This window comes from Passer domesticus, chromosome 4 (assembly GCF_036417665.1).
Source record: "Passer domesticus isolate bPasDom1 chromosome 4, bPasDom1.hap1, whole genome shotgun sequence".
In the NCBI taxonomy this organism is placed as follows: Eukaryota; Metazoa; Chordata; class Aves; order Passeriformes; family Passeridae; genus Passer; species Passer domesticus.
In genome coordinates, this window is record NC_087477.1 from 40138021 (window position 1) to 40160523 (window position 22503).

At 50.6% G+C, this 22503-nt stretch overlaps 2 protein-coding genes across 5 annotated transcripts; one reads left to right on the forward strand and one right to left on the reverse strand.

Moving 5' to 3' along the window:
• The first annotated feature begins 36 nt into the window (after positions 1-36).
• On the forward strand, positions 37-8758 carry SPMAP2L (sperm microtubule associated protein 2 like). The gene is made up of 9 exons (XM_064417328.1): positions 37-105; positions 732-774; positions 2835-2888; positions 3898-4020; positions 5521-5634; positions 5928-6048; positions 7087-7218; positions 7733-7902; positions 8483-8758. The coding sequence occupies exons 1-9, from the start codon at positions 81-83 to the stop codon at positions 8595-8597; spliced, it is 897 nt and encodes a 298-aa protein (XP_064273398.1). The 5' UTR covers positions 37-80; the 3' UTR covers positions 8598-8758.
• Positions 8759-10451: 1693 nt separating this feature from the next.
• Positions 10452-18013, reverse strand: HOPX (HOP homeobox). 4 transcript variants are annotated; one of them, XM_064417335.1, is made up of 3 exons: positions 17780-18013; positions 13153-13328; positions 10452-10901 (listed from the first exon to the last, which is right to left on the reverse strand). In XM_064417335.1, exons 2-3 carry the CDS (start codon positions 13294-13296, stop codon positions 10824-10826), a joined length of 222 nt encoding a protein of 73 aa, XP_064273405.1. In that variant the 5' UTR covers positions 13297-13328; positions 17780-18013; the 3' UTR covers positions 10452-10823. The 4 variants fall into 4 exon arrangements, with proteins under 4 accessions (XP_064273405.1, XP_064273403.1, XP_064273404.1 ...); XM_064417333.1 differs by lacking the exon at positions 17780-18013 and adding an exon at positions 13591-13738; XM_064417334.1 differs by lacking the exon at positions 17780-18013 and adding an exon at positions 13526-13633.
• Between the last annotated feature and the right edge of the window lie 4490 nt (positions 18014-22503).

Sequence of the window (22503 nt, forward strand, 5' to 3'; positions counted from 1 at the left end):
CCGTGCGGCGTTGCGGGCTGGGGCTGCCGGCGGCCCGGGCCGTGTGCCCGGCCGGGCGGAGCCGTTGGGCGGGGGTGGCCATGGCGGCGGCCGGGGGCCTGCACGGTGCGTGGGGCCGGGACCGCGGGCGGGGCCGCCCGTCCGCCGAGCCCCGGCCGCGCCGGGCTCGGGCAGGGAGGGCTCCGGGCAGGGAGGGCTCCGGGCAGGGAGGGCTCCGGGCTCGGTGGGCTGGGTGACGCCGGCAGGCCCCGGCCGGGACTGCGGGATGCCGGCCGTGTTTCATGGCCTTCGCTGCCGTCGGGGCAGTGGCTGCACGTGTGGCCACGTCGCTGGTTTTCCTGTCATCCCGTAACCCCTACCCCCCGTTGTTTCACACTGCACCTGGTCCCAGTTTAATACAGCTGCTACTTCCCCGGGGCTCTGAAAGCCTCCCCTGAAGCTGCTGAAGGCAGTCATAAGGGGTGGCTGTAGGGCAGGTGGGGGCTTCAGGCTGGTGGCCACTGGTGCTTGGGGTGCTCTGTCCTGCAGCCTTGGGGGCTGCCAGCATCCCCCCGTGAGGAGCAGCCACTGGAGAGGAAAGTACCAGGGAAAAGCAGTATGAACATCTGCTGAGCAGCTGTCCCGAGGAGATGCACAAATTTCTGTCATATGATTATTGCATGCTAAAGAGCAGGAAGTCCCGGCTCCAGGCGTTACCAAGCTTTTAAATTCACCTGTTCTTGTCTTTGCAGTGTCAGCTTACACCCCTTGCATGTGTGTATACCCACGAAGCAGGTAAGAAGCCCTCCCCTCCTGGCTGGGCATTGAGGCCAATGCCCCATGTCTCTTGAGAGGGCTCAGTCGGGGATTTACACCAAGCAGTGAGTCAGTGCATCGGATGACACTGATAAACACTTGAGAGGAAATTATGTCCGGTTTTGTCCTTACCTCAGCTTCTAAAAAACATCCAACCATCCTGCCCCTTCAGAACGGAAGCTGTGACTCTTTGCTTTACAAGGAATTGATCTCAAAAGGAGTTGATCTCCCTTAAGCCATGAGTGTGTGAATGCTCATACAGTGGCGGGGAGGTGTTTCTGTGTCTGGCTGAAACAAGGCCTTGCTGGGAAGCATGAGCAGGCCCAAACAACAAAGGCTCCACCAGGGCTGTCTTGTCAGTGAGGTGGTTTAACCCCTTCAGGTTACAGAGCTGCTGAAGGTACATCCTGAGTGAGGATGCCTGTCTTGTCTAGAGCTTGTGCCATGATAAATGTAATCTTTATTTCTGTAATTGGGAAAAGAACAAAAAAAGATTGCTGAGTTGAAAGACCTGATCTGAATGCATGTGTGCCTCATTCCTTGGCTAGATGATGCAAGCTTTGCACAGCAGTGTGGGCCACTAGGGCCATGTGCACTATGTTGTGCTAGATTTGGCTGTGGCTGTGTGCTGGATCTGTGCCAGTGGCTGAGGAAAAGCAATGAGCCTGCTTGCAGAGATAGTGACAGCTCTGCAACACAGCTAGGCTGGGGGGAACTCTGTGTGCTAATCCTTCACCCCCTTGCACCTTTGCAAGGAAAACCCTCTGGGGACCCGCTTGGGACTAAAGAGCTTAAACTGGGTTTTGGCTGCTGAAATGACGTCTGCCTTCCTGACCATGTCCTGTCTTGAACTGGTGGCAGGGGGCCAAAGTCCTACAGGCAGCTGCCTCTGTGGGATCTCAGCAGGAGCCGTGTTTGCAGCGCTGTGGCCCAAGTTAGGCGTGACAGGCATCTTGTGCAGTGACGATGCTGTAAGAGCAGCCTGCCATTTCAGGGATCTCTGTGGTGCTGAGCTCTCTGACAAGCATTTCCCAGGGCTTGGTATCTTACTAGCAGTATTAGCCCCATCAGAGAAACCACAGGTGTGTCTCCAAAGCACAAATTGTTTTCTGTTGGCAAGTATCTCTCTCTGCTGGTGTCCTTGCTCTTCTCTAGGGCCATGCTGCCACATTGCCAGGTGATATGGAGCAGGGAAGCAATGCCTCAGGCTTCCACCTTCTGTGTTTTTCCCATGGTGGAGCACTTCCACAGCTGCCTGCATAGTGTGGTTGTTCACCAGCTGGCTGCGGGTGGGCACCCATAGCCCCAGTGGGTGGGTATGGGCTTGGTCTGTGACATCGAGGAGTTGTGTAACACACTTGTGGCACTGGATTATCTTGTTCTTCTCTCTGTACCAAGGCTCATAAAGTTCAGGCACTTCCCAGTCACTGGGATTTCAGGCCTCAACAGTGATACCTGATCTTCATGAAAGGTTTTGGTGTGTTGTATATTCCGTAAAAACATCTCCAGAGCTGCTCCTAAGGCAGAGACCATGTATGTTCCTGTGTCTGTACAGCATCTAGGACCTCTGTGCTAAATGGCCTGAAATAAAATGTGCTCCTAAAGCCATGTGGAAACACAGTGCTGTCCCCATGGTGCCTTTTAATAAACCATGACATGGTGATAACAGGTGTTTGTCCATCTGAGCTCCCACAGGCTGGGGGATCATCCTTCTTGTACCTGTTTCATGGTATGTTATTGACCAGAAAAGTTCCTTCCCACTCTCCTAGCCATCAGTAGAGGCAAAATTGCAAATTTGTGTCTCTGCAGTCCAAGGGAAAAGACATAAAATTCATGGGCTGGTAAGTTTACCAGATTAAATGGGTGGAAAGTACTTGAAGAGAGAGATCCTTAAACACGCTCTCTCAAGGGAATGGAGGCAAAAGCACAGGGCTTTGAGAGTGTTTGTATGGCTTTGAGTACAGCAGTAGCTTCTTTATGCTCTGTTGGTTTAACTGTATGGTTAATGGCATGTTTGTCCTTTTCTGCAATTTTGGCAGGATAGAGGTACTTGCAGACCCCAAGCCACTGTTTTGCCAAGTCAGCAGTCCTACGTAAGTAGGTATTCAAGCAGCACTTGCTCAAGGGCTGGGAACTGATGGGACTCAGCCAGAGCAGACCCTTGGCCATTGTCTTTGGCCATTGTCTTGCTACTCCTTTCCCTTCTGTCCCTAGAAAAGCAGACTGAGATGTTCCATACTTGAAGGGCTCCCTTCAATTTGCTCTCTCAAATTCTCAATTAAAAACCTGGGCTTGACCCAAGCCCTGCCTTTGTTGCCCCATCTGATCTGAGCTGCCCAGCTGAGATGTTGTGGGGTAGGATGGTGTGTGGTGCAAGGTGACTGGACCATGGGAGCCAGGCTCTGTCCTGGAGGCTGCAGCCCAGCTTTAGGAGCACAGTTGCTGTCTGTGTGATGTGATCAAACTATACCTTGACAAGCCAGGGCAACAATCTCTTGATAACATATTTTTTCATTATCTGTATGGGTCTCAAAAAAGGCTCCACAAACCCATTGCCCTGCTGTTCCCTGTCCCAACTACCCCAGTACCCTCTCCCACCGTGGCCTCTCAGTGAGGGATGAGCAACTCCCAATTTGCCCTGGGCACAGGAGAGTAACCACTAACCTGCTGTAAAACCTCACCCACTTTCCATGGCACACCCTGACTGTAAAGTTGTTACTATTTTCACTGTCATACCTGTGGTATAGTTAGGTGGTAATGGTGAGGCAAAAGAAATGCAATGATGAAACTCCTCCAGGGGTTTCAGAGATGTAATGCAATGACCTTCTCTGTGCATCCACTGGTAACTAAAACCTATCACTTTAAGACTCTTTTCCCTTTAGTTGACAACAACCAGCAGGAGAGTGTTGGGAAATTCAGAGCCACAGAAGGAGAATGCTCAGGGGGTGCTAGTGGCACTTTTCAGGTGTGGGGAGCGATAGGGTGTGTGTGTGTGTGTGTGGGTGTGTGTGTTCCATTCTGGGCAGGGAAGGATAGCCTCAGCAAACACATTTCACACTTGTGCCTGTTACTAAAATTTGACAACCTTGCTGTTCATGCTAGGCTTATATGGGGAAACCAAGAGACAATATGGACCCTCTCACCTGGTGCTATGACAGCTCGACCATCTGCGCGAATCTTGAATCTGTGCAAGCCCAAGAAAGATTTTACCAAGTATGGGCGCAGGTGAGTGACGTGGTAGCGCATCCTGGGGAAGGAGACAGCTCAGAGCATATTCTTATGGGGACTATACTGGCTCCCAGGGAAAGGGGAGATGCCTTCTCCTCTCCTGAAAAGGCTGCTCTTCAGATAGCTTCATGGCACTGAAACTCACCAACTGTTTTGTGGTTGGAACAGGGGCTGTCTGGAGCAGAGAAGAAAGTGCTATGGGACCATAGACACCCCGAATACTTGACTTCCAAAATGGGGAGGAACTGTGGAGTGCTAAATTTTAGTGCCCTTTTATCTCCTCATATCCACTTCCCAGCTGTGAGAAGGACTTCTGCAACACATAGTTGCTGGTCTGATTAGAGCTCTGGGTTCCCATCAGCTGCCCTAGGAGCTTGTCTTGATCTGAGTCTCCAAGCAGAAGGGAGCATGTTCCTCTGCTGTAACAAAAATACCCATCCAACAGCTGTGCTTTGGTTTGAAGTAGACATCATGTACATGCATACATTTATTGATGGAACGTGTGTTGCACCTGTGAGTAGAGAGGAACTGTCCCTAGCGTGTTCCGTGTCCCACTAGTGCTGAGGCAGCCCAGCCAGGCACCTGGACACAGTTAATGAACCCCTGCATCCTCTTGGAGTCTGACCTAAGTCTTTAAGGTAAGGTTAGGAACAGAGCAATCTTGCAGTGTTCTGCTGCTGGAAGGAATCCAGGTATCTTGCCTTGAGTTAAACCTCTGCTGTCACTGCATGGTGTAAAACCTAGATCATGTTTTGGAACTGGAATGAAAATTGATGTAAAAAGTATAAATGACAGTGTTGCTACATTACTTGAAGCAAGTCATTTGTAGCTCTGTTGGAGGAGATGAAGCTCTTTTGGAGTCCACTCCTGGCTTTCCTCTACTTGGAGGAATGTCAAGACGTGCATGTCTGTAGTTTTCTCCCCTCTGCCACTATCACCAGTTATGGGCTCTCGTCCTCCTGAGAGCTACTGCCTTTTGCTAAAGGTGTCCATACAACAGCACTTCCTGCCTTTCTTCTTACCTCTTCTTCTTCCCTGGTGATGACAGGCATATTCCAACAGTTATGCTTGTTTGAAAGCTGGATGAGCAAAGCACTCGGGGAGACACCAAGATGAAAGGAGCTACAAGGGCACAAGGTGTTATCAAGCCATTGTAACAAAGAGGATTCTAAATTGACAGAGCTGACCAACATAAATGCTGCCAGATGTTGTGGGGCAGCTCCTTTAAATGGTTCAGGAGAAGCCTAGACTTTGAAAGCAGTGCAGTGAGAGTGCTTAAAAGAGGACTCTTCAGATGCCAACAGCATTTAAAGTGAGGAAATCTCAGGTGTAAATGCCTGTTTGTTCATGGTTTTTCCATGTGCACCAGTGCCAAATTTTATATATGCGGACATGAATGTTTAACTAGACTTAGGTTACCATCTTCAAGGATCATGTTCTCTGTTGCCTTTTGCTAGCTCTTCCGTGCTGCTCCTCAAAATGTTTCTTTCTGTACAGTTGCAGACCAGTAATCGGTGGGAATCCCCTGCTAGTGAAGTATGGCTACCCTTCTGAACGGCTGCTGAGGTTATCTGAGCCTAAAAAATACCTCCCTGCTTACCTGGCACAAAGGTGAGAGGCTGGGAAGCCTATAGGGTGCTATGGGTAGAGCCTTGGGTCTTGTAGCATCAGTGGTGTCTAATAAATGGAGGAACAGAGGATGCGTAAACAGAGTGCAAAAATGCAGAGCAGGGTCTCTGTTGGGATTAGAACTTCTGGATTCTCTCATGCCATGAGTTCTACACGGGAAATGGCCACAAGACAAAGGTGCCTTCTACTGCAGCAATTGTGAGGCTTAGAAAACCCCGCTGCTGCCAGATTGGAGAACACCCGTGAGTGGCAGTGCCATGACTCTGTGCTTCCAGATCCCGCGAGTCCCCGGAGTGGCCTGTGTCCCTGGCTGCACAGAACTATAATGCCTCCAAGCGGATACTGCAGCTTGCCCAGCCAAAGGGGCTGCACCCAGACTTCATGCCGCCCCGAGAGGTGAGGAGGAGGTTGAGTGACATTTGGAGGGCACAGGGATGCAGCAGACTGTCCTGAGTTTTTAGGCCCTGTATCCCACCCCTGGATGTGCCCAGTGTGTGGAGGGGAGAAGAACCAGGAGCTGCCTGGTTCTGCTACAGTTTATGGCACTGGAAGAAACTCCTTTTTAGAGAAGAATGTTGTCTTTGCAAATCTCCTGCTGGGAGACAAAAGCCAGCCAGGTTGGAGCAGCCTAGTATAGCAAGAGAGCCAAGGGAGGCATCTGGGCTGCATCCTCTGGTAAAGCAGCCTGGGAAAGTGGAGAAACCTGATGGAAATGGCATGTTTAGCTCTTAGGGAGTTTGTAGTTGGGCAGCTGAGCTCCTATCTGAGTACACAGGGGGCATGAGAATGCAACTACTATGTGTATTTTAACTACATTTTGCCAGAAGCCTAATTTATATTTCTGAGCTTGTTCCTTTTAGGTGGGTCATTGCTTTGGCAGGGGTGAAAGGGCTTGGAGCAATCTCAGATTACACTCATTTCCATGGCAAGGGCTAGGTTTTCTGGATGCAGCCTCTGGGGCTGGGAAAAGGGAGCTGGGCTGGAGCAGGACTGGGCACCTGTGAAAAATTTTGGAAGTCCCCTGCTGGAGAAGTAACCACATTTTCTGTAGGAGTGCAGTTAACTGTAGCAGCAAATTTATCCTGAAATCTGAATGTCTCTCCTTAGCAGGGAAGTTATTTGATTCGGCCAGGAAGATGAATATGAAAAACATGGAAGGAATTTCTCTCTACTTTTACCTGGCTACACAGGCTGTCATTACAGGCACTCCCCTCCTGGCTCTGAGTGGGCGACAGCTGGGGAATCTGTATAGCACCAAAATGACTTAATAGTTCAGGTGGAAAAAAACTAATGGATTCTGGAAAATTAAGAGTGACCATGTATGCAGAGGAAGGGTGCTGGGATGCTCATCCTTGTGGAGAGGGAGCATGTCCCTGTGGGCTGCTGTACAAGCTCTGTGTGTGCACATCCCTCCCCCATTCTGGATCCATGCAGGTGCCAGCACAGGTTTCCAGCTTAGCAGTCTCGGCCAGTGCATCGGCTCGGGTCCAGAAACTCGCAGAGCCCTTGATCAGGGAGCTGACCTGCTGCCCCACGCACACCAAACCTGGTATTGTCACATCTACGGTAAGGCAGCGTCACCCGGGACCCTACACGGGTGGCACTTCTGACACAGGAGAGGGCACAGGTGCTTGTGGCTCTCTTCACATCAGCCTGGATGTGCTGCTCTCCATGAGGGTGGCATAGCTGCTTCCTGAGCTGGAAAGCAGGACTTGTGCTCCATTCAGAGCATGAATTGACTCCCAGCACATATCCCCAGAGAACAGCAGAGCTGTGCCTAACCTGCACTTATAGGGATGGAGAGAGATGGCCAAGTGCCTGACTGGGATCTCCAGTGCTGGGGGTGGGTTGGACAAAGGGCTGTGAGTAACAGGAGGCTGGAGGGCAGGTTGTGGGGCTGACGAGGCAGTGGTTTCTTCTGCTACAGTTTGCCTAGTGCCAAACACAGCTGACTATCTGATTGTGTCCCATCTGTGTGTGGTCAATGCCTGTGAACCTGGTAACACTGAGTTGGTTGCAGGCTGAGCACCTTTGAATGCCAGGAGCATCTCTAAAGACCTTCCTCCCCATTCTTCCACAGGTTTCCTCTCGGAAGGTAATTGCAAGCCCTCGGACCATTGAGCTGTCGAAGCCCAAACCACTCCACCCTAAGTTCCTGCCCCCCCGGGATCCTGAGTGGCCTGTGACAAAGGCTGCCAAGCGTGCAGTGGCTACAGAAAGAATTGTGGGGCTGGCCCAGCCTTCCTCAAGGTAGGTGCTGCTTCCCTACCTTGAAACGGTCAGCTGCCAGCCCATTTTGTGTGGCTCATGGCACCTTGGTCATTTGTGTTTGGCCAGAGAGATCAGGCCAAGATTAGGAAGTGCTCTTCCACTTCCAAAATGCCTGGGTTTAATATGTTTGGATGAGTTAATGCTACATGGATTGTGGTTTAAAAAGCCCTTTTGAGGTAGAAGGAGAGTCAAAAGAGAAGAAACAGGAACTCTTTAATTCCATCAGAATTACTGGTTGGGACTTGTTATTAATTCCACCTATAAAAAGCAACCAACTGGCAAAGGGCAGAGTGTAATACACTCATGTTGCCCAGCATGTTGCAGCTGACCTCAGCCCAGTCTGCAGGAAGTGCTGGGGAGGATGTTTCAGAGAGGATGAGGGAATGCCTGGCTGTCGTGGCTGTGAGAGATACTCCTCCCTTGACAACAGCATTGGAGGTGTGATGCCTTTTGTCCTCCCTTGGCAGGGAAGGCTTAGGTGGAGGTGTGGGAGCTCGCAGGCAGCTGACAGCTGGCCTTGCTCCACTCAGGATTGACTGTCCCTATTTCTCTCCTCCAGACCTCGTATGGGCTTGACTGCACTCAACCCAGATGCATTCAGAGTGAAAGAGAGTGCTCTGAAGGCAGTTTGTTCTCCACGGCTCGAAAAACTAGCTCAACCAATTCAGCGCTAAGCTCCTTCAGAAATGCTCCTGCCGTCTGCCCACATCACCCCTTGGAACATCACTCTGGGCTGTGCTGTGCCTGGAACATCTCTTAGAACACAGCACAAGAGGCAGCACTCAGCAGGAACGCTTTCTGGGAGTTAAAATAAAGTAATAATTCCTTAAGAATAGTCATCAGGGAAAATTACAGAATTCAACTTAGTGTGGGAAGACTCTCTCCCTAGGATGGGTTATGTCTGGAGTTTCTGTCTTGATTGGTTTGCTGTCATAGTTTAAGAAGTAATGAAACAACTGCTGGGGGAAGGCAGCACAGGAACTGTCCTTTCATGCAGGGAAGTGTGGCAAACTAAACTCAAAAGCACACAGTAAGTTGATGCAATGCAACTCCTGAATTTGGGTTTAAATTCTTTTGCTAAAGTTTTAGCAATACTTGAGTTTAGCAAAACTTTTGAGTGTCAGTAAGAAGATCTTCTTACTGACACTCAAAAGTTTTATGCTTGTGACAGAAGTAGAAATACTAAAGGCTACAATGTATGTTGAGTGGGCTTGGATTTGGGACCTGTTTTCTCAAATGCCTGGAGAACAGGCAGATCCAGTTACGTAGGTGGGTTAAAGCCATGTGGTTCAGATACTCAGTTGTGTGACCCTGGGCTAAATAAGAGAATTCTGCATTGGGATTTTTGGAGGCTAACTCAATAAAGCAGAGTTCCCCTCAGTGTAAGAGAGAAGGCAAATTGCAAAGGCTAAGCAGAAAACAAGTGTTGATGCCAGAGTCTGCAGATCAAATTCTGAGCTGCAGTCAGGTCTGTGGGTGAGTCAGTTTGGCATCTGGATTGCAGAGGAACAACACAGCCTGTGCAGGGCATGACATAAAGGGAGAATGCTTTTATCTGCTTCCTACAGGGTCAGTGTGTTTTGCACTGGCTGCCCAACCACTGGCAACAGGCTGGAGATACTGAGGCAAGAGAGATGCTCACCAGTAAGGGACAAAAGCCACAAATGAAAGCATATGGCAGTTTCAGAGCCAAAGTATTTTAATCTTCCCTTTGTTAAGCTGATTCTCCTTCCAAAGGAGTAGAGGCAGGTGACCACAAACCAGAAGGGGATTAATCAGAGGATCCATTAATTGATTCAGTAATCCACTAAGCAGAGGACTTTTGAACAAGGTAAGGTCACTGGGAAATTGTGCTGGTTATTTTTAGACCAGACATTGTCCTGTGCCAGGATGGATGAGAGTTTGGACTTCGTGCAAGAGCCCCACTGCAGCTGCATTCCTCAGGCTTGAGGAATGGCCAGCAGGAGACCGGGGTCTCCCCCTAAAACCCCCATACTGTGGGGGAACCCCAGCACCACCAGCCTCTGCCACCTTGGGGATTAGGAGGTGTGTGAGGTTGTGTGGGCTGCCATGCATGGACCCACAGGTGCCCTAGGAGACGAGGCTGCCCATGGCTGTCCCTGTGGCAAAGGGAAAACCCACTGTGCCCACTGAGGCTGCCTGGGAGAAATGTCTGTACAGAGGAAGGAGTCTGCCTCCTGTCATGGGGGCAGGGAGCACAAGCAGGGACATAGCACAGCTCCTGTCATCAAAAAATGTTGACATCAAAAAATGTTCTGCACTGAGAAAAAAACCCGAAACAACCCATGAGTTCTTTCTCTTTGCTGACCTTTAACAGAAAGGTAAAAAAGGCATTCAAGGGGTGCTTGGCTTGGTCTGATTATGGTGTAGGCGCTTGGTTTGCAGTATCCAGAGCTGATTCAGGCATGTTGAGCCAAACCAGGTCACCTGGACAACACACCTGCTTTTCCAGATGCCCTGCTCTCTGGATGATCTGCACCTTAAAGCTCACTCACATACTTTGCCTCTGGGGATTGTAAAGAAAAAGAATCTTTATTTCTTCCTTCTATATTTGAACATATATCATGGCAAAATTACTTCAAGCCTGGGACAAGGGTATGAAATTGCCTTTTCTTGTGCAGCTGTTGTTAATGGGTTGGAATCACGAGATAGGTTATCAGCCATCAAAAGTTGTATACACACACGTGTATACATATATAGCTCTATATATATATAGTTGGGTTTTTTCTAGTTATGTACATGTTAAATAAGATTTATGTTAAATAGCAGAGTATTACTTTGTATCGCAAAACCTATTGCAACAGAAGAACCCCAAGGAAACCCACTCTGAAGAGCTTCACCATCCTTTGTAAGAGGCAAGGGGATTGGAGCAGCATCCTCTAGTCCCTGACAGACCCACTTTCTGAGGGCAGCCCTTCAGACTTCCTCCACTCCGCCAGGCGCTGCTTGAACCATTTCTGGAGAGAAAGAACAAAGCAGAGACTGAGTGCACTGGGCTGAGCAAAGCCTCCAAATAACTTTTCTAAAAGTGCAGATGTCAGCACGTGGGACGAGGTGAGGGGAACTCATAGTGCTGCTCCCAGGCAGTACAGGCAGCCAGGATGGTTGCTCCTGACTGAACGGTCTTGCAACCTGTGTGTGCACTTCTTTCAAAATCATTTATCTAGCTCACTTCAGACCTTGACAGCATGGGTGAGTAATTTTTTTTTTATTGCTGTGAGCCCAGGTTTTTCTTGCAGAGTAAGAGGTTGGCTAAGGAGCTGGATGGTGTTTAAATGACTGGAGAAGTGAAAAATCATTTGCAAGTTCAAAACTGTCAGGAATTGAAAGCTCACCTGTTTCAGAAAGCATGAGAGGTACAGCACATTGGCTCTCCAGCAAATTTAAGAACAAATCTATTTTTAAAATTGTTTAAAAATTGTCTTAGTTTTAACGCAATATGCCCATCTAAGTTAGCAGCACTTAGCTTTATATCTGTTGTAACCTAGCATCTGGAAGCCTATTCCAAGAGCTGCTGATGCCACGTCAAGGCAGCCACAATTTAAAATATTAGATAAAATGTATTTGGTTAAAGTTACACTACCTAAGAAGAAAAGAAAGAAAAGAAATATTACTCGTGTGCCGGAAGCACAGCTCAGCCTTTTGTTTGGCAGTGTGCCTGTGATTCCTTTTGTTGCAGTTCATTTTGTTGCTATATTTGTTCATGGTTATTTTCGAAGCTATTATAGTCCATAATGATACAACCACAGTGCTCTCTGTAAGTGCCTCTCACACTCACACTGCCTTTGACCACATCCAGTCATATGATTGACGGCCTACCCTCCTCTCAAAAGTTTCACTTTCTGTCCTAAACCATAATCTCCTCTTTGCATCTCATAGTTACTGAATTTTTTATTAAAATGGCTGCTATTTCTAGATGATAAAGTACTCCAGATGTCAGGGGCAATGATTCCCTGTGTTCTACGCAGTGCAGGCACTTTGCAACTCACCACCCCAGTCTTGATCCTGTCCCTAATGTGACCTCCACCTCCAGATCTCTAGGAGCACACTAGATTAGTGGGAAAAGATAGCTCTCAGGGAGGATTTAAAGACATCTAGACAGGTGCCCTGGGCGTATATGGCCTGCATTTACAAGTTGCTGTAGGGGAAGAAAAAAAAGGAACAGTGCCATTTCTACAGAGAAAAAGGTATATTAGGGGTACTGCCTCCTTGCTGCCTCAAACAAGCCGTGATTGATACCTGCCTGTCACCAAAGCACATTCCACTCCAGCTGAGGACTGTCAGTGCAATGGATGCTGTTCAGCATCTTTCCCTGGGACGGGCTAAATGCTGACATTGCCAGCTCGGCTTTTATACCCCTTTGGCTTTGCTGAGGGAGAGCCAGGCTTGGCAGCTCTCTGCAAACTGCTGCTAACTTCCCAGTGGGATGGATTTCTTTTCTATAGCCATAAATGTTGCTGTGGGTCTAGTAAAAACCTACATCACAATGAGCTGCACTGCCACCTGAAGGAACTGGGAAGAAGCCGTTTGCTTCTGAAGCTCAGAGTAGCCTGCAGGTAGCCAGTTGGAGCACAGGGCTTGGTGGAATTCCCAGACAGTGGCAGCCTGTCCCTGAGGAGGGGTATTTGGAGGCCTCTATTTCTCCTGGAGAGGCTGACAGACTTGCCTGACCTCGGGGCTTAGGGACGCTGAGGGGGAGGGTGCACAGCCTGAGCATGTCCCACAGCACATCCTGTAGGAATTGCATCTATCTGTTTTAAAATGACAGTAGTTTCTTCAGACCTTAAAACCAGCAGTAGTTTTGGCATCCAAGACTATCAGAAATGGTTTGGAAGAACGGCACGCACGGGTTGTAAATTCAGGAGCAGAAACACGTGGAGTGCAGGAAGGGTGTGGGGTACAGGGAGGGGAGGTGCTGCGTTGCATTAGAGCTCTGTGGGTGCAGTTAGGAGTGTGCTGGGGGTTGCAGATGTGCAGAGGACACTTGTGGGTGCAGTGAGGAGAGCTCAGGGTGCATGGTGGTGCAGGGAGCACTTGGGGCACAGAGGAGTGTGGGGGGAGCATGAGAAGGGCAGGGCTGCTGTAGGAAGCCCGCAGGGGGACAGACAGGTGCAGGGGTATGATAGACCAGGACAGGAGATGTGGGACACAGAGGCATGCAGGGGGAGCAGGGCTGTGCCAGGGGCAGGATGAGGGGCATACACTCACCAGAGTCTGCTCCTCGGAGAGCCCGGTCTCAGCAGCGATGAGGCACAGTGTGGTGGGGTCAGGATGCTTATTCACCTTGCAGAAGTGGTATTCCAGGATCTCCAGCTGCTCCTCAGTGGGAATCACTGGCTTTTCCATGGCCATCTCCTCCTGAGGCAGGGCTATGGGGCCAGGCACTGCGGAGAGGGGCTGGTGTCATTGCTCAAGCTGGGAGTGGCCAGTGGGGCCACACTTGCTGAGCCCCAGATTTGTCATCCGTGTCCCCACCAACCTCCCCCACGGCCCCAGCTGTGGCCTCTGGCTGCAGCAGGGCTCAACTCCCTTCCCAAAGGCATGCCAGGGAGCTCAGCTGGGAGCACCAGCCCCCCAGCACCTCCTGTCTCATCTCCTGACTGCAGCGACCACGCGGCAGCAATGCCCAGCTCTGAGCTGTCTCACCATCCTCAGCTGGCAGGAAGCTGCAGGCTGCTCAGCACTCCCCTGCTGCTGTATTTATAGCCAGTGTGACTCCCATGGGAACGATTCCTGTTTACAGCCCTATTTAGGCCTGGGCGTCACTTAGGAGTGATGTCACAGCAATGGGCATGTGCAGGGGGTTAATTTAAAGACATTGGTTTAAAAACATCATTTATCCTCTGGGTGAAAGGACAATATCTGACATCTAACCTAGTGGGTTGTTGGTTGTTTTTTTTCCCCTGCTTCCCAATTATCAGGCAAGTTTGTGCAAAGGAATGATAGAACAGAGCATACAAGATCTTCTGGGAGCATGGTCTTTGATCCAGAAACCAGCTTGTCTCCCCTCCTCAGAATCAGTGTCCTGGTTCTTCTCTTAGCAGTGTGGCCGGACATCACATAATGCTGGCCATGAGAAGGTGAGCTGCAATGTTTTAAGTAATATTTAATGTTACCACATGTGGGCATAAACAGTTAGTCCTATTGTTCCTGAGCATCACCGAACTGATTAGGTGATTGATTGGGTTTTTGTGTATGTGTTCAAATCCTGAAGGACTGTACCCAGTGTAGGTCTGTTGCTCAAGCACTTGCTGTCTCTGATTGTGGTCAGTCCTAGGTGTTCCCAGTAAAGGCATCACTGAGAAGCCCACATTTTCCTCCAGAGTAACACTTGTCCCACTTATGCTTTGCATAGTCTCTGGAAGATTTGGCCCAAAAGAGCAAGCAAAACAAGTGCATCGCGGCTAAATCCCACACCTCTCTTCTGCTGGGCTCCAGGTTTGCTTTCACGTGGCAGAGGGTGGAGCTTTCTAATTTAGTCAACTAAAACACAAGGCACTGCCCCCATACAGAATGCACAAGTCCCTTGATGCTGAATCACTGTGGTGCTTTTGAAACCAGGCTGTGGGGTATTGGCAGGGGAGGAGCTGGTTGCAAAATGTGGCCTTTCTTGATCTGCTCTCCTGCTGTCCCAGTTGCCTGGCCCGTCTCTGTTGGCTGGCTGGTGTTGCTGGTTGGTGTTGCTGGTTCTCCAGTGCTGCCAGGAGCCCTTGGCCCTTCTTGGGACTCCTGTGGGCCATCTGCTGCAGACCTGCCCTGCCTCCAAATTGCAGTCCAGCTTTTCTTTCCCTTTGGCTCTGGGGTATAATCCTGGAACATCCATCATGCTGCACTCCTGCTGCATAGGTTTAAACCCAACTGCTTTCTTGGTTGAGTGGTAACTCACCTTTAGGTACCCTGGGGTACTGAATGCCCCAGGGCTTTCACTTGCTTACAGAACTGCAGGGAATGGAGCTCAGCTTCAAAACTGTCTTGCAGCTTGTGAAGAGCCAGGCATAGTGAGAGGCTGGAGAGATCCTCTTCTTTGAACTTTACCTCATAAAGCAAAGATCCCCCTGAGCCTCCTCTACAGAAAGTGCTTTGAGTAATAAAAGAATCCTTTGGCATTTGAGTAGGGGCTTATAAATAGACCAGGGTTGGTTGTGAAACAGCCCACTCTGCTTGAGTCATTTGGTAAATACTAATTGTAACACAGTGGTTGTGTAACATTGGAGCACCTCTGAGCATGATAGAGTGCTGGTCAACAGTGTAGACAGTATCCCCCAGCAGCCCTGGGTGGAGTGAGAAAAGACCATCTCTAACCCCAGGTACTGCAAGCCAAGCTGGCTTTGTCTGCACTGTGTTGCATCTATCTGGGTTTCCTGGGGTCAGCTCAGTTCAGAAGCATCCATATAGGAAAGGGGCATCATAATTCTGTTCCTCATTCATGTGAGGTAGTAGGAGTCCGCTGAATGCTGCTCACCTACCTCAGTTGTTTGTAGACCTCTGGAAAAGATGCAGAAGTAGAAGGAGGTCCCCTGGACTTGAGGTGCTGCTCTCCAGCACTGTGGCTGCCAAGCTCTCCATGAGGTCAAAATGCAGATGAGGCCAAGCTCAGGCCACAAGTCCTGCCTCTCTTTTCTTTTAGCACACGACTGAGCCACCTGCCCTTCTCATAGAGAGCCCAACCACAAAGGGATCCTCATCACCTCCAGATCATGCACCTAGCCCAGGCCACCAGCAGCAACATGCCTTGGCAGCTCATAAATCACTGCTTGCAGCCTGCCGCATTAATGTGCATTGATGTGTGTGCCTGGATTTGCGTAGGGAACACATGCTTCACCTTTCATGTTTCACCTGCACAGCTATTTCTGCTTCTGATTATCTCCAGGTTCCTGAGGCGTTTCCCCATAGGACACAGTATCTTCCACCAGCTGGCAGCTTAGGGTGCCCCAGTATGTACAATGTGATGCCTGATGGCTTTTCTTTGTGTCCCCTCTACCCCTGCTCTGGAAGGAGAACAATTTTTACCTCTCAGGCTTTTGAGATGGGTTTCAGGAAAAGGCAAAAACCCTGGGGCTCCTGGAGGGCTTTGTAGGTCTTCCCACATCACTCTGCTATGTCCTGGAGGCTTTCAGGAGCCAGGTGACCCCTGCGCAGCATATGGCCCCTAGCACTTGGCACCTCCTGGATGATAAATTTGGGGTTATATGACATGGCACCAGGAGTGCCTAAATGGCCAGTCTGGCCCTATGAGACCACTAATCATCTGCCCACTACTTAAATGGAGCTTCGTTTAAGCCCAGGCAGTCAGCTGGGCTTCAGGCTGTCCAACATCTCTCCCTGTACAGGAAAGGTGATTGTCTCACATTTCTTAAAGCCTGGCAGAAATATGGAGACTCACAACAGTTTGGCTTAGCTGCTGAAAAGCACCACTTCTTACTGCTTTTTTCCTCCTAAATTTTTGACAACATTTAAAAAAAAACAACAAGGCATTTTCAGTGCAAGGAATGTTAGCCATTCAGAAGGGCTGTGGGGCTGCAGTTGTCATTCAGCTGGGGTTTACTCACCCAGGCAGAAATGACAATGCCAGATGCACTGTCACAGGGAAACCACCACACCTGCTCTGTCCTAAGTGTCAAGCTAAAGACCCCTGGGGAATTCACACTTGGCTCTGACTGTCATGGTTTTAGGTAGAGCGATGTGAGAGCAGAGGCTTGCAAGTGGATCAGCAGCTGCCTGGGCCGTGGGCAGCTCCAGCCAGCATTGCTATGTACATGGCAGTACCTGGTGCTCTTAGTGTGGCTGATAGGGCATTAAAATGCACCTCCAGGGCCATTTTGGAATGAGCAGACAAAAGGTAATGGCTGATGGACACAAGTCGCAGCAAGAGAAAGTCTTATTATAAATATATAGTACTCTGCCCATGTCCTGTGGTTGCACCCAGCTCCACAGAAACACCCTGGGGTTACTAGCAGGACTCCTAGCTCTGGCTTGAAATGGGAGAGGACATCTTTCTGTCTCTCATCATGCTTGCCCAGCACTGCCAGTGCAGTCAGCATTTACTATCCTGGCAGAAATGTGCCACTTTTCCAGAAAAGACGTGATCTCTGTTTGCTCAGCTTTGCTTTTTTGAACAGTAGTCACAATAGCTGGCTGGCTGTGGAGCTTTCTAATGATTTACTGCACCCAAAGCCCCTAGAAATCTCTCTGAGCAGTAGCTCCTGCCAAGCTGATGGGGCTCCATAGCCTCTGCTGGGCTTCTTGACCCCTTTCCCAGAGCTCCCACTGTCAGGGCTGGGATGTGACTGGAGGCATCTGCATCTGGTTTTAGCTTGCAGCTATTTCCTGCCACTGCAGGGATCAAAATAGCAGTTCTCAATGCAAACGAGCCCTCTTACCCTCCCTTGCTCTGCTGCAGAGCCGTGTCCTGTCCTGAGCTTTCCTCATCCTCCTGCTGTGGGGTGGCTGTGGATAACATCAGCCAGCATGGCGCACAGGATAAGGTGGGACAGAGGCTTTAAAAATAAACCGGGCCCTGCCATAAATAAGGAAAAAACACCTGTCATGCATCCTGTAAACTACCCGTCCAGTCTTTTAGAAGATAATATCGGACGGGAACAAAGCAAACAGGAGCACAGCAGCTGCTGCAGCAGAGGCAGGACGCCGTGGTGGCCCCTGCCGGGGGTCCCTCCCGCCTGGGTGTCCTTCTGTCTGTCCCGGGCAGGAGCCTTCCTGCCCTGCTGCGTGCAGCTCCGACCTCTCAGCATCAGCACTCACAGGGGAGCTCCTCCCTCCATCCCCCATCCCCAACTGCAGACCCACCCCAGCACCCCAGCTCAAAGCCTGCGCTTACCTGGAGCTGGCGGGGACCAGAAGTGCGTAAAACAAGAACCCCGCAGGTCCTCGGGTGACTGCTTAAGTATCTGCGTGTGTGTTTGACAGGCGGGGACCTGAAAAACCTGCCGCAAATCACAGGAGCTCGCGGGATCCACAGCCACTCTCCGGGCTGGTAATTCAGGTTTGGCACCCGCTCCCTTTGGCAGGGCTCCCTCCGCGCGGGGTTCTGGCTCCGCGGGCTCCCGGTGGCCCGCCAGCCCCGTCCCGCCGCCCCGGGGCCCCAGGACGCGGTCCCGGCCGGGGCTGCTTCCTGCGGGGTGCAGGAAAGGTGCAGGCGGGGTGCAGGAAACTGCGCCCCGTGCAGCCGAGCTGCGGCCAGCCCGCCCGTCCCGCCGGGCTCATCCCGCTGCGGGATGCCCTGCAGGGAGGGAGCCCCGCTCCCGCCTGGGCCCGGGCAGCCCGCTGCTGTGCACGCCTGCACTCCCGCCTCGCCTTAGTGCCGTGCAAATGATGGGTCCAGGTTTAACATTCCTGAGTCTGCTGTCACTGTAGTCAGCCCTGTGATCCCGCCAGGCCGGGTGTAAGGGCAGCACTGGGTCCTGCAGCTGCCCTGCTGCTGCAGCCCTCAGAGGCACAGCTGCCTGGGGATGGGGAGGAGGGCAGGGCGTCCTCCTCTGCCAAACCTTCGACTGAAGTAGTCAAGAGCCTGCAGCTCTCAGTGTGGTGGTCTGGAAGCATCAGACAGCAGCTTAAAAAGAGGCATCTTTTCGGGTGGAGTGCAGTGGGGAGGGGCTGATTTTTCTCTCAGTTTATAGACAGCTGGAAGGGGATGCTGGAAAGGGATGCTGGAAAATCAGAGGGGCTGAAGAAAGGGCTCATGAAAAATTGAGTATGGCTTGCAGTGGCTGAGATTATCTGCCAGAGCAAAACTCAAACTGGCACAGAATGCAAAAGCTGTGGAGCTGGCTAGAGCCAGAGGGAGGGAGCCCTGACCCTGGGGAGAAGTGGATGGACAAACCCAGGCAAGAAACCTGCCATATGTTTAGCAGTGAGCCAAGACCGTCCTGAAGAGGTTTTGTAATGTTGGGGGAAACATGGGCCAAGGCAAGGGGATTGCAAAGAGATCTGTGCCAAAGAACAGGCAGACCTGTGCCAGTTTTCCTAGCAGGATGACATTGATCAAGTAAGATCAGGGGACAGCTTCACTGCCTGATAAACCAAATAGTGCAGTTCAGTGGCTGCCAGAGAGGTTTTTGGGAGAAGACTTGATCCTGCATGCCTTGGGCAGGCGCCTGGCCAAAGGAATATGTCCTGTTTATCACTGGTGCTAAGCAACAGGAGCACGGCTAGCAATGGGTGCACACAAGCAGATTGGACAATGTGTCCAGGGGATGGCTCCAGGAGCCGTGGCTGGGGGCATCAGGGTGCATTCAAGGAGCCTGGAGCAAACCCCTGCAGTGGGACTCAGCCTTGGATTTCAACCCCAGTGTGGGAAAGTCCAGGCAGAGGTCCCAAACTGCATACTGACACGTCCTTGGGGGAGCTCTCAGGGGTATTGCTACTTATCTGCCCCATGTCTGTGCTCTGCTCTGGCATCTGCTCTTGGCCAGCCTCGGTGACAGGACAGATGGGAAAATGTTCTGGTCCAGAAAGATTTTTCTATGTTTGTATGCTGTCTTTTTTTTCCTTCTGTGCATATGCCCTGAGCGTTGCAAAATGTGAGTAACGTGGCCTGCAGGAACAGGATAGGCTCCTCTCTTCCCTTGTTTATTACTGTCAACGGAGAGAAAGCCTTTAATGTGGAAAAACCCTTTTCTCTTAGCTTGTGAACCCAGCCCAGGCTTGCACTGGGAGCACTGGCAGTGACGTGTTTCAGGCTGAGCCACCCCATTGAAATGGTTTCAGAGGTGCTGGGAGTCCTGCAGTGACAGTGTGAAAGTCATGTCACATATCTGTGTGCATCTGGCTGGCACATGTTAATGCTTTTCTGACCTTTTCTGAAATCTTTTACGCCCCATTTCTCCTCCTGGGAGAGGGTCAAAGTACTGCTGGAATTTATGTCTCACCTGATATGAAGAGATCCTGTCCCAGAGAATGTCCTTTGTCGGCAGAATTAGATTAAATAGAAACAAAACAAAGGGTGCATCCAGTCCCATCACAGAGACTTTCTTCCTGTTGAGAAGAAGTACAGCTGTTGTGATGTACATTTGACAATTTTGCATAATACTGTGGCATTGCAGGGAGGGGTTGGCAGCTGCAGCCTGCATTCAGCACCCCACTGCTCTGGACCCCTCTTGCAGAGGCTTGAATATCATCCATATTGCTCCATGGCAAGATGTTGGCTAAAGTCACTTTTGGGGGGAAGATGGGGTGGGCATTCAACACACAACTGATGCCTATCCTGGCCCAGTTGTTGTCCCTTTACCACTGCATGGAGACAGAATGGAAAAAAAACCAAAAACATGGAAAGGAGAGAGAGGAAGCAACTTGTCAAACCATCAGGATGGAATGGGCTATAACATAGCTTTTCTGACTTGTTCATGTTTCCTCCTTTTCATCTCTTGAATTTTGCCATGTTTTCTTTCATGAAAATGAGGCTTAGCACCAGCACCACTTGTCTGGGGATTAAGCAGATATTTTCTTCCTTTTTCTGAGTATGTGAATTAAAAAATGTGGTTTCCAGACTCCACCCCAACCCAAGTGTCAGAGAGAATGCAAAAGCTTCCTTTCTGCCTCTGAACACCTCAATGCAAAAGAAAAACTCAAATGCCATCTTCTGTTTTGTTTACCAGTGTTGCTTTTTTTTTTTTTTTTCCTGGTCTGCTGGGGTTTTCTGGCCACTAATCCAAAAAAATGTGGCTGGAAACAAGGCTTTACAGAATATTTTGGCTTCCATTCAGTTAGAGAAGAGTTTTCTAACTAGCCAGTACTGACTCACAGGACAACTCTTGCAGCTAACCAGATGAGACTTCCGCCTCCATTACCCATTTGCCCCACAAGAGATTGGTTGTTCTTCAGGGTGCAGCTGGCAATTGCCTTTGTTGGACATCCCAACACACAAGACCTTGACTGAGTCATTGTTCTTTTGATCAGGATTTTCCCTAGGAGAGCAGCAATGCTGGTTGCACCCCAGGAGCCAGCAGCACACCGTGCTTACCCAGACCATGCCCTGGGCAGGGGAAGAGGAGGTGGGCACAGGTGGCTCCTGCTGCTGGAGCAGGGCTGCTGGCCTGGCCTCAGCAGCTGCCTCTTCTGCTCTCTCCTTCATGCATTTTCCTTTGGTTTTCGTGGGCAGGGCTCAGCCTGTCTCTCCTCAGCAGTAGAAGGGATCCAGGCCAGACAGATACTAATCAGATGTGACTTCCAATAAGATTCCTGCCTTCACTTTGTCCGTGGGATACAGTTGTGTGGATGGAAACTGCAGTGTTTTATTATTCCTCCCGTTGTTCCAGCACTTCTCAGAGAACAGTGTCATCTCATTGGTATTTCCATGTGCAATCTCTGCCTGGGGTACAGTCTTCCTCCCAACTCTCACTCTTACTAACCAGATTGTTTTGAAGTGACTAAACCGGGAGTTGATACGTGCAGTTCCTTGCCGGGAGGATTTTCAGCAGCGCTGCCATAGCTTGTAGGCAGAGCGTGCTGCAGCACGCAGAGACAGCCAGCAGGGCATCACCACACATGGGAGCTGCTGCCGTGCCCAGCCCAGGAAAACTCTGGTGAGAGGCAGGCAGGGAGGACAGAGTAGACCTGCAGATCCACTCTGTGCCCTGGGAGTGCCAGGGGTATGTGCAGGGGAGCGAGTGCCCTTGCACAGACTCGGATGGCTGTGCGCTTTCTAGGGAGCAATTCAGGGAGATGGGGGCTGGAAAACGTCTGCTGAGATCTGTTCTGTTCTGAATCTCTAGGCTGAAGCTGCCTAGAGAGCTTTTGGAGGTCCTGACTCAAATACTTCAGTGATCAAATACTTCAAGGTCAATGAAGGGACTTTGTCCCTCCCCAGAGCAGGGATGAGCTCTGTCCAAACACTTCCCTGCCACCATGGCTCTGAGTTGCAGCAGGAATGCTATCCTGAAGACCAACTTCAAGGGTCTCAGCAGGGCGAGCACGGGTGCTGACCATCTTTGCTCAGCCTTCACCATGAGGGACAAGGACCAAGTTTTCCCCTGTGCTGTCCCACGCCAGGGAGCCCACAGGTTCCTGGCCCCTGTGCCCACCTCATGGCAGCAGTGCCATGCAGCTGGCAGCCTGTGCTTTCTGTTGGATCACTTTGGGCAGGCACCTGTGGAGAGGTGGCTCTGGTGCCACCAGCTGCTGGGCATTGCCACAGCCAATGAGCAGGACGGGTCATCTCTGTGTGACACACACCACAGCCCTGGTGGCACTGGCAGACAACTAGAATGACTTGCAGAGTGACAATGAACAGGGAAGGAAAGTAATAGAGACTCTGCTCCACCTGCTGGGTGTCAGAGAGTGGCTTCAAGCGCCCTAAGCAATTAACTTTAAAATTTTTGTTCCCTTTAGCAACCTGGTTGCTAAAGAGGGCTCCCGGGAAGCTGGCACTGACAAGTTTGCTAGCTGCCCATAGTCTTCTCTACAGAGCTGGCCACAGCTGAGTGAGCACAATAGAAGCACTCACAGATGCCTTCCTCATTGCTCTGACAGCCTCATCACCCCAGGGAAGGGTCACCCTCAGTGGGACATCCCCTGCCCCTGTGATTGCCCCCTGCTCCAGCTCTG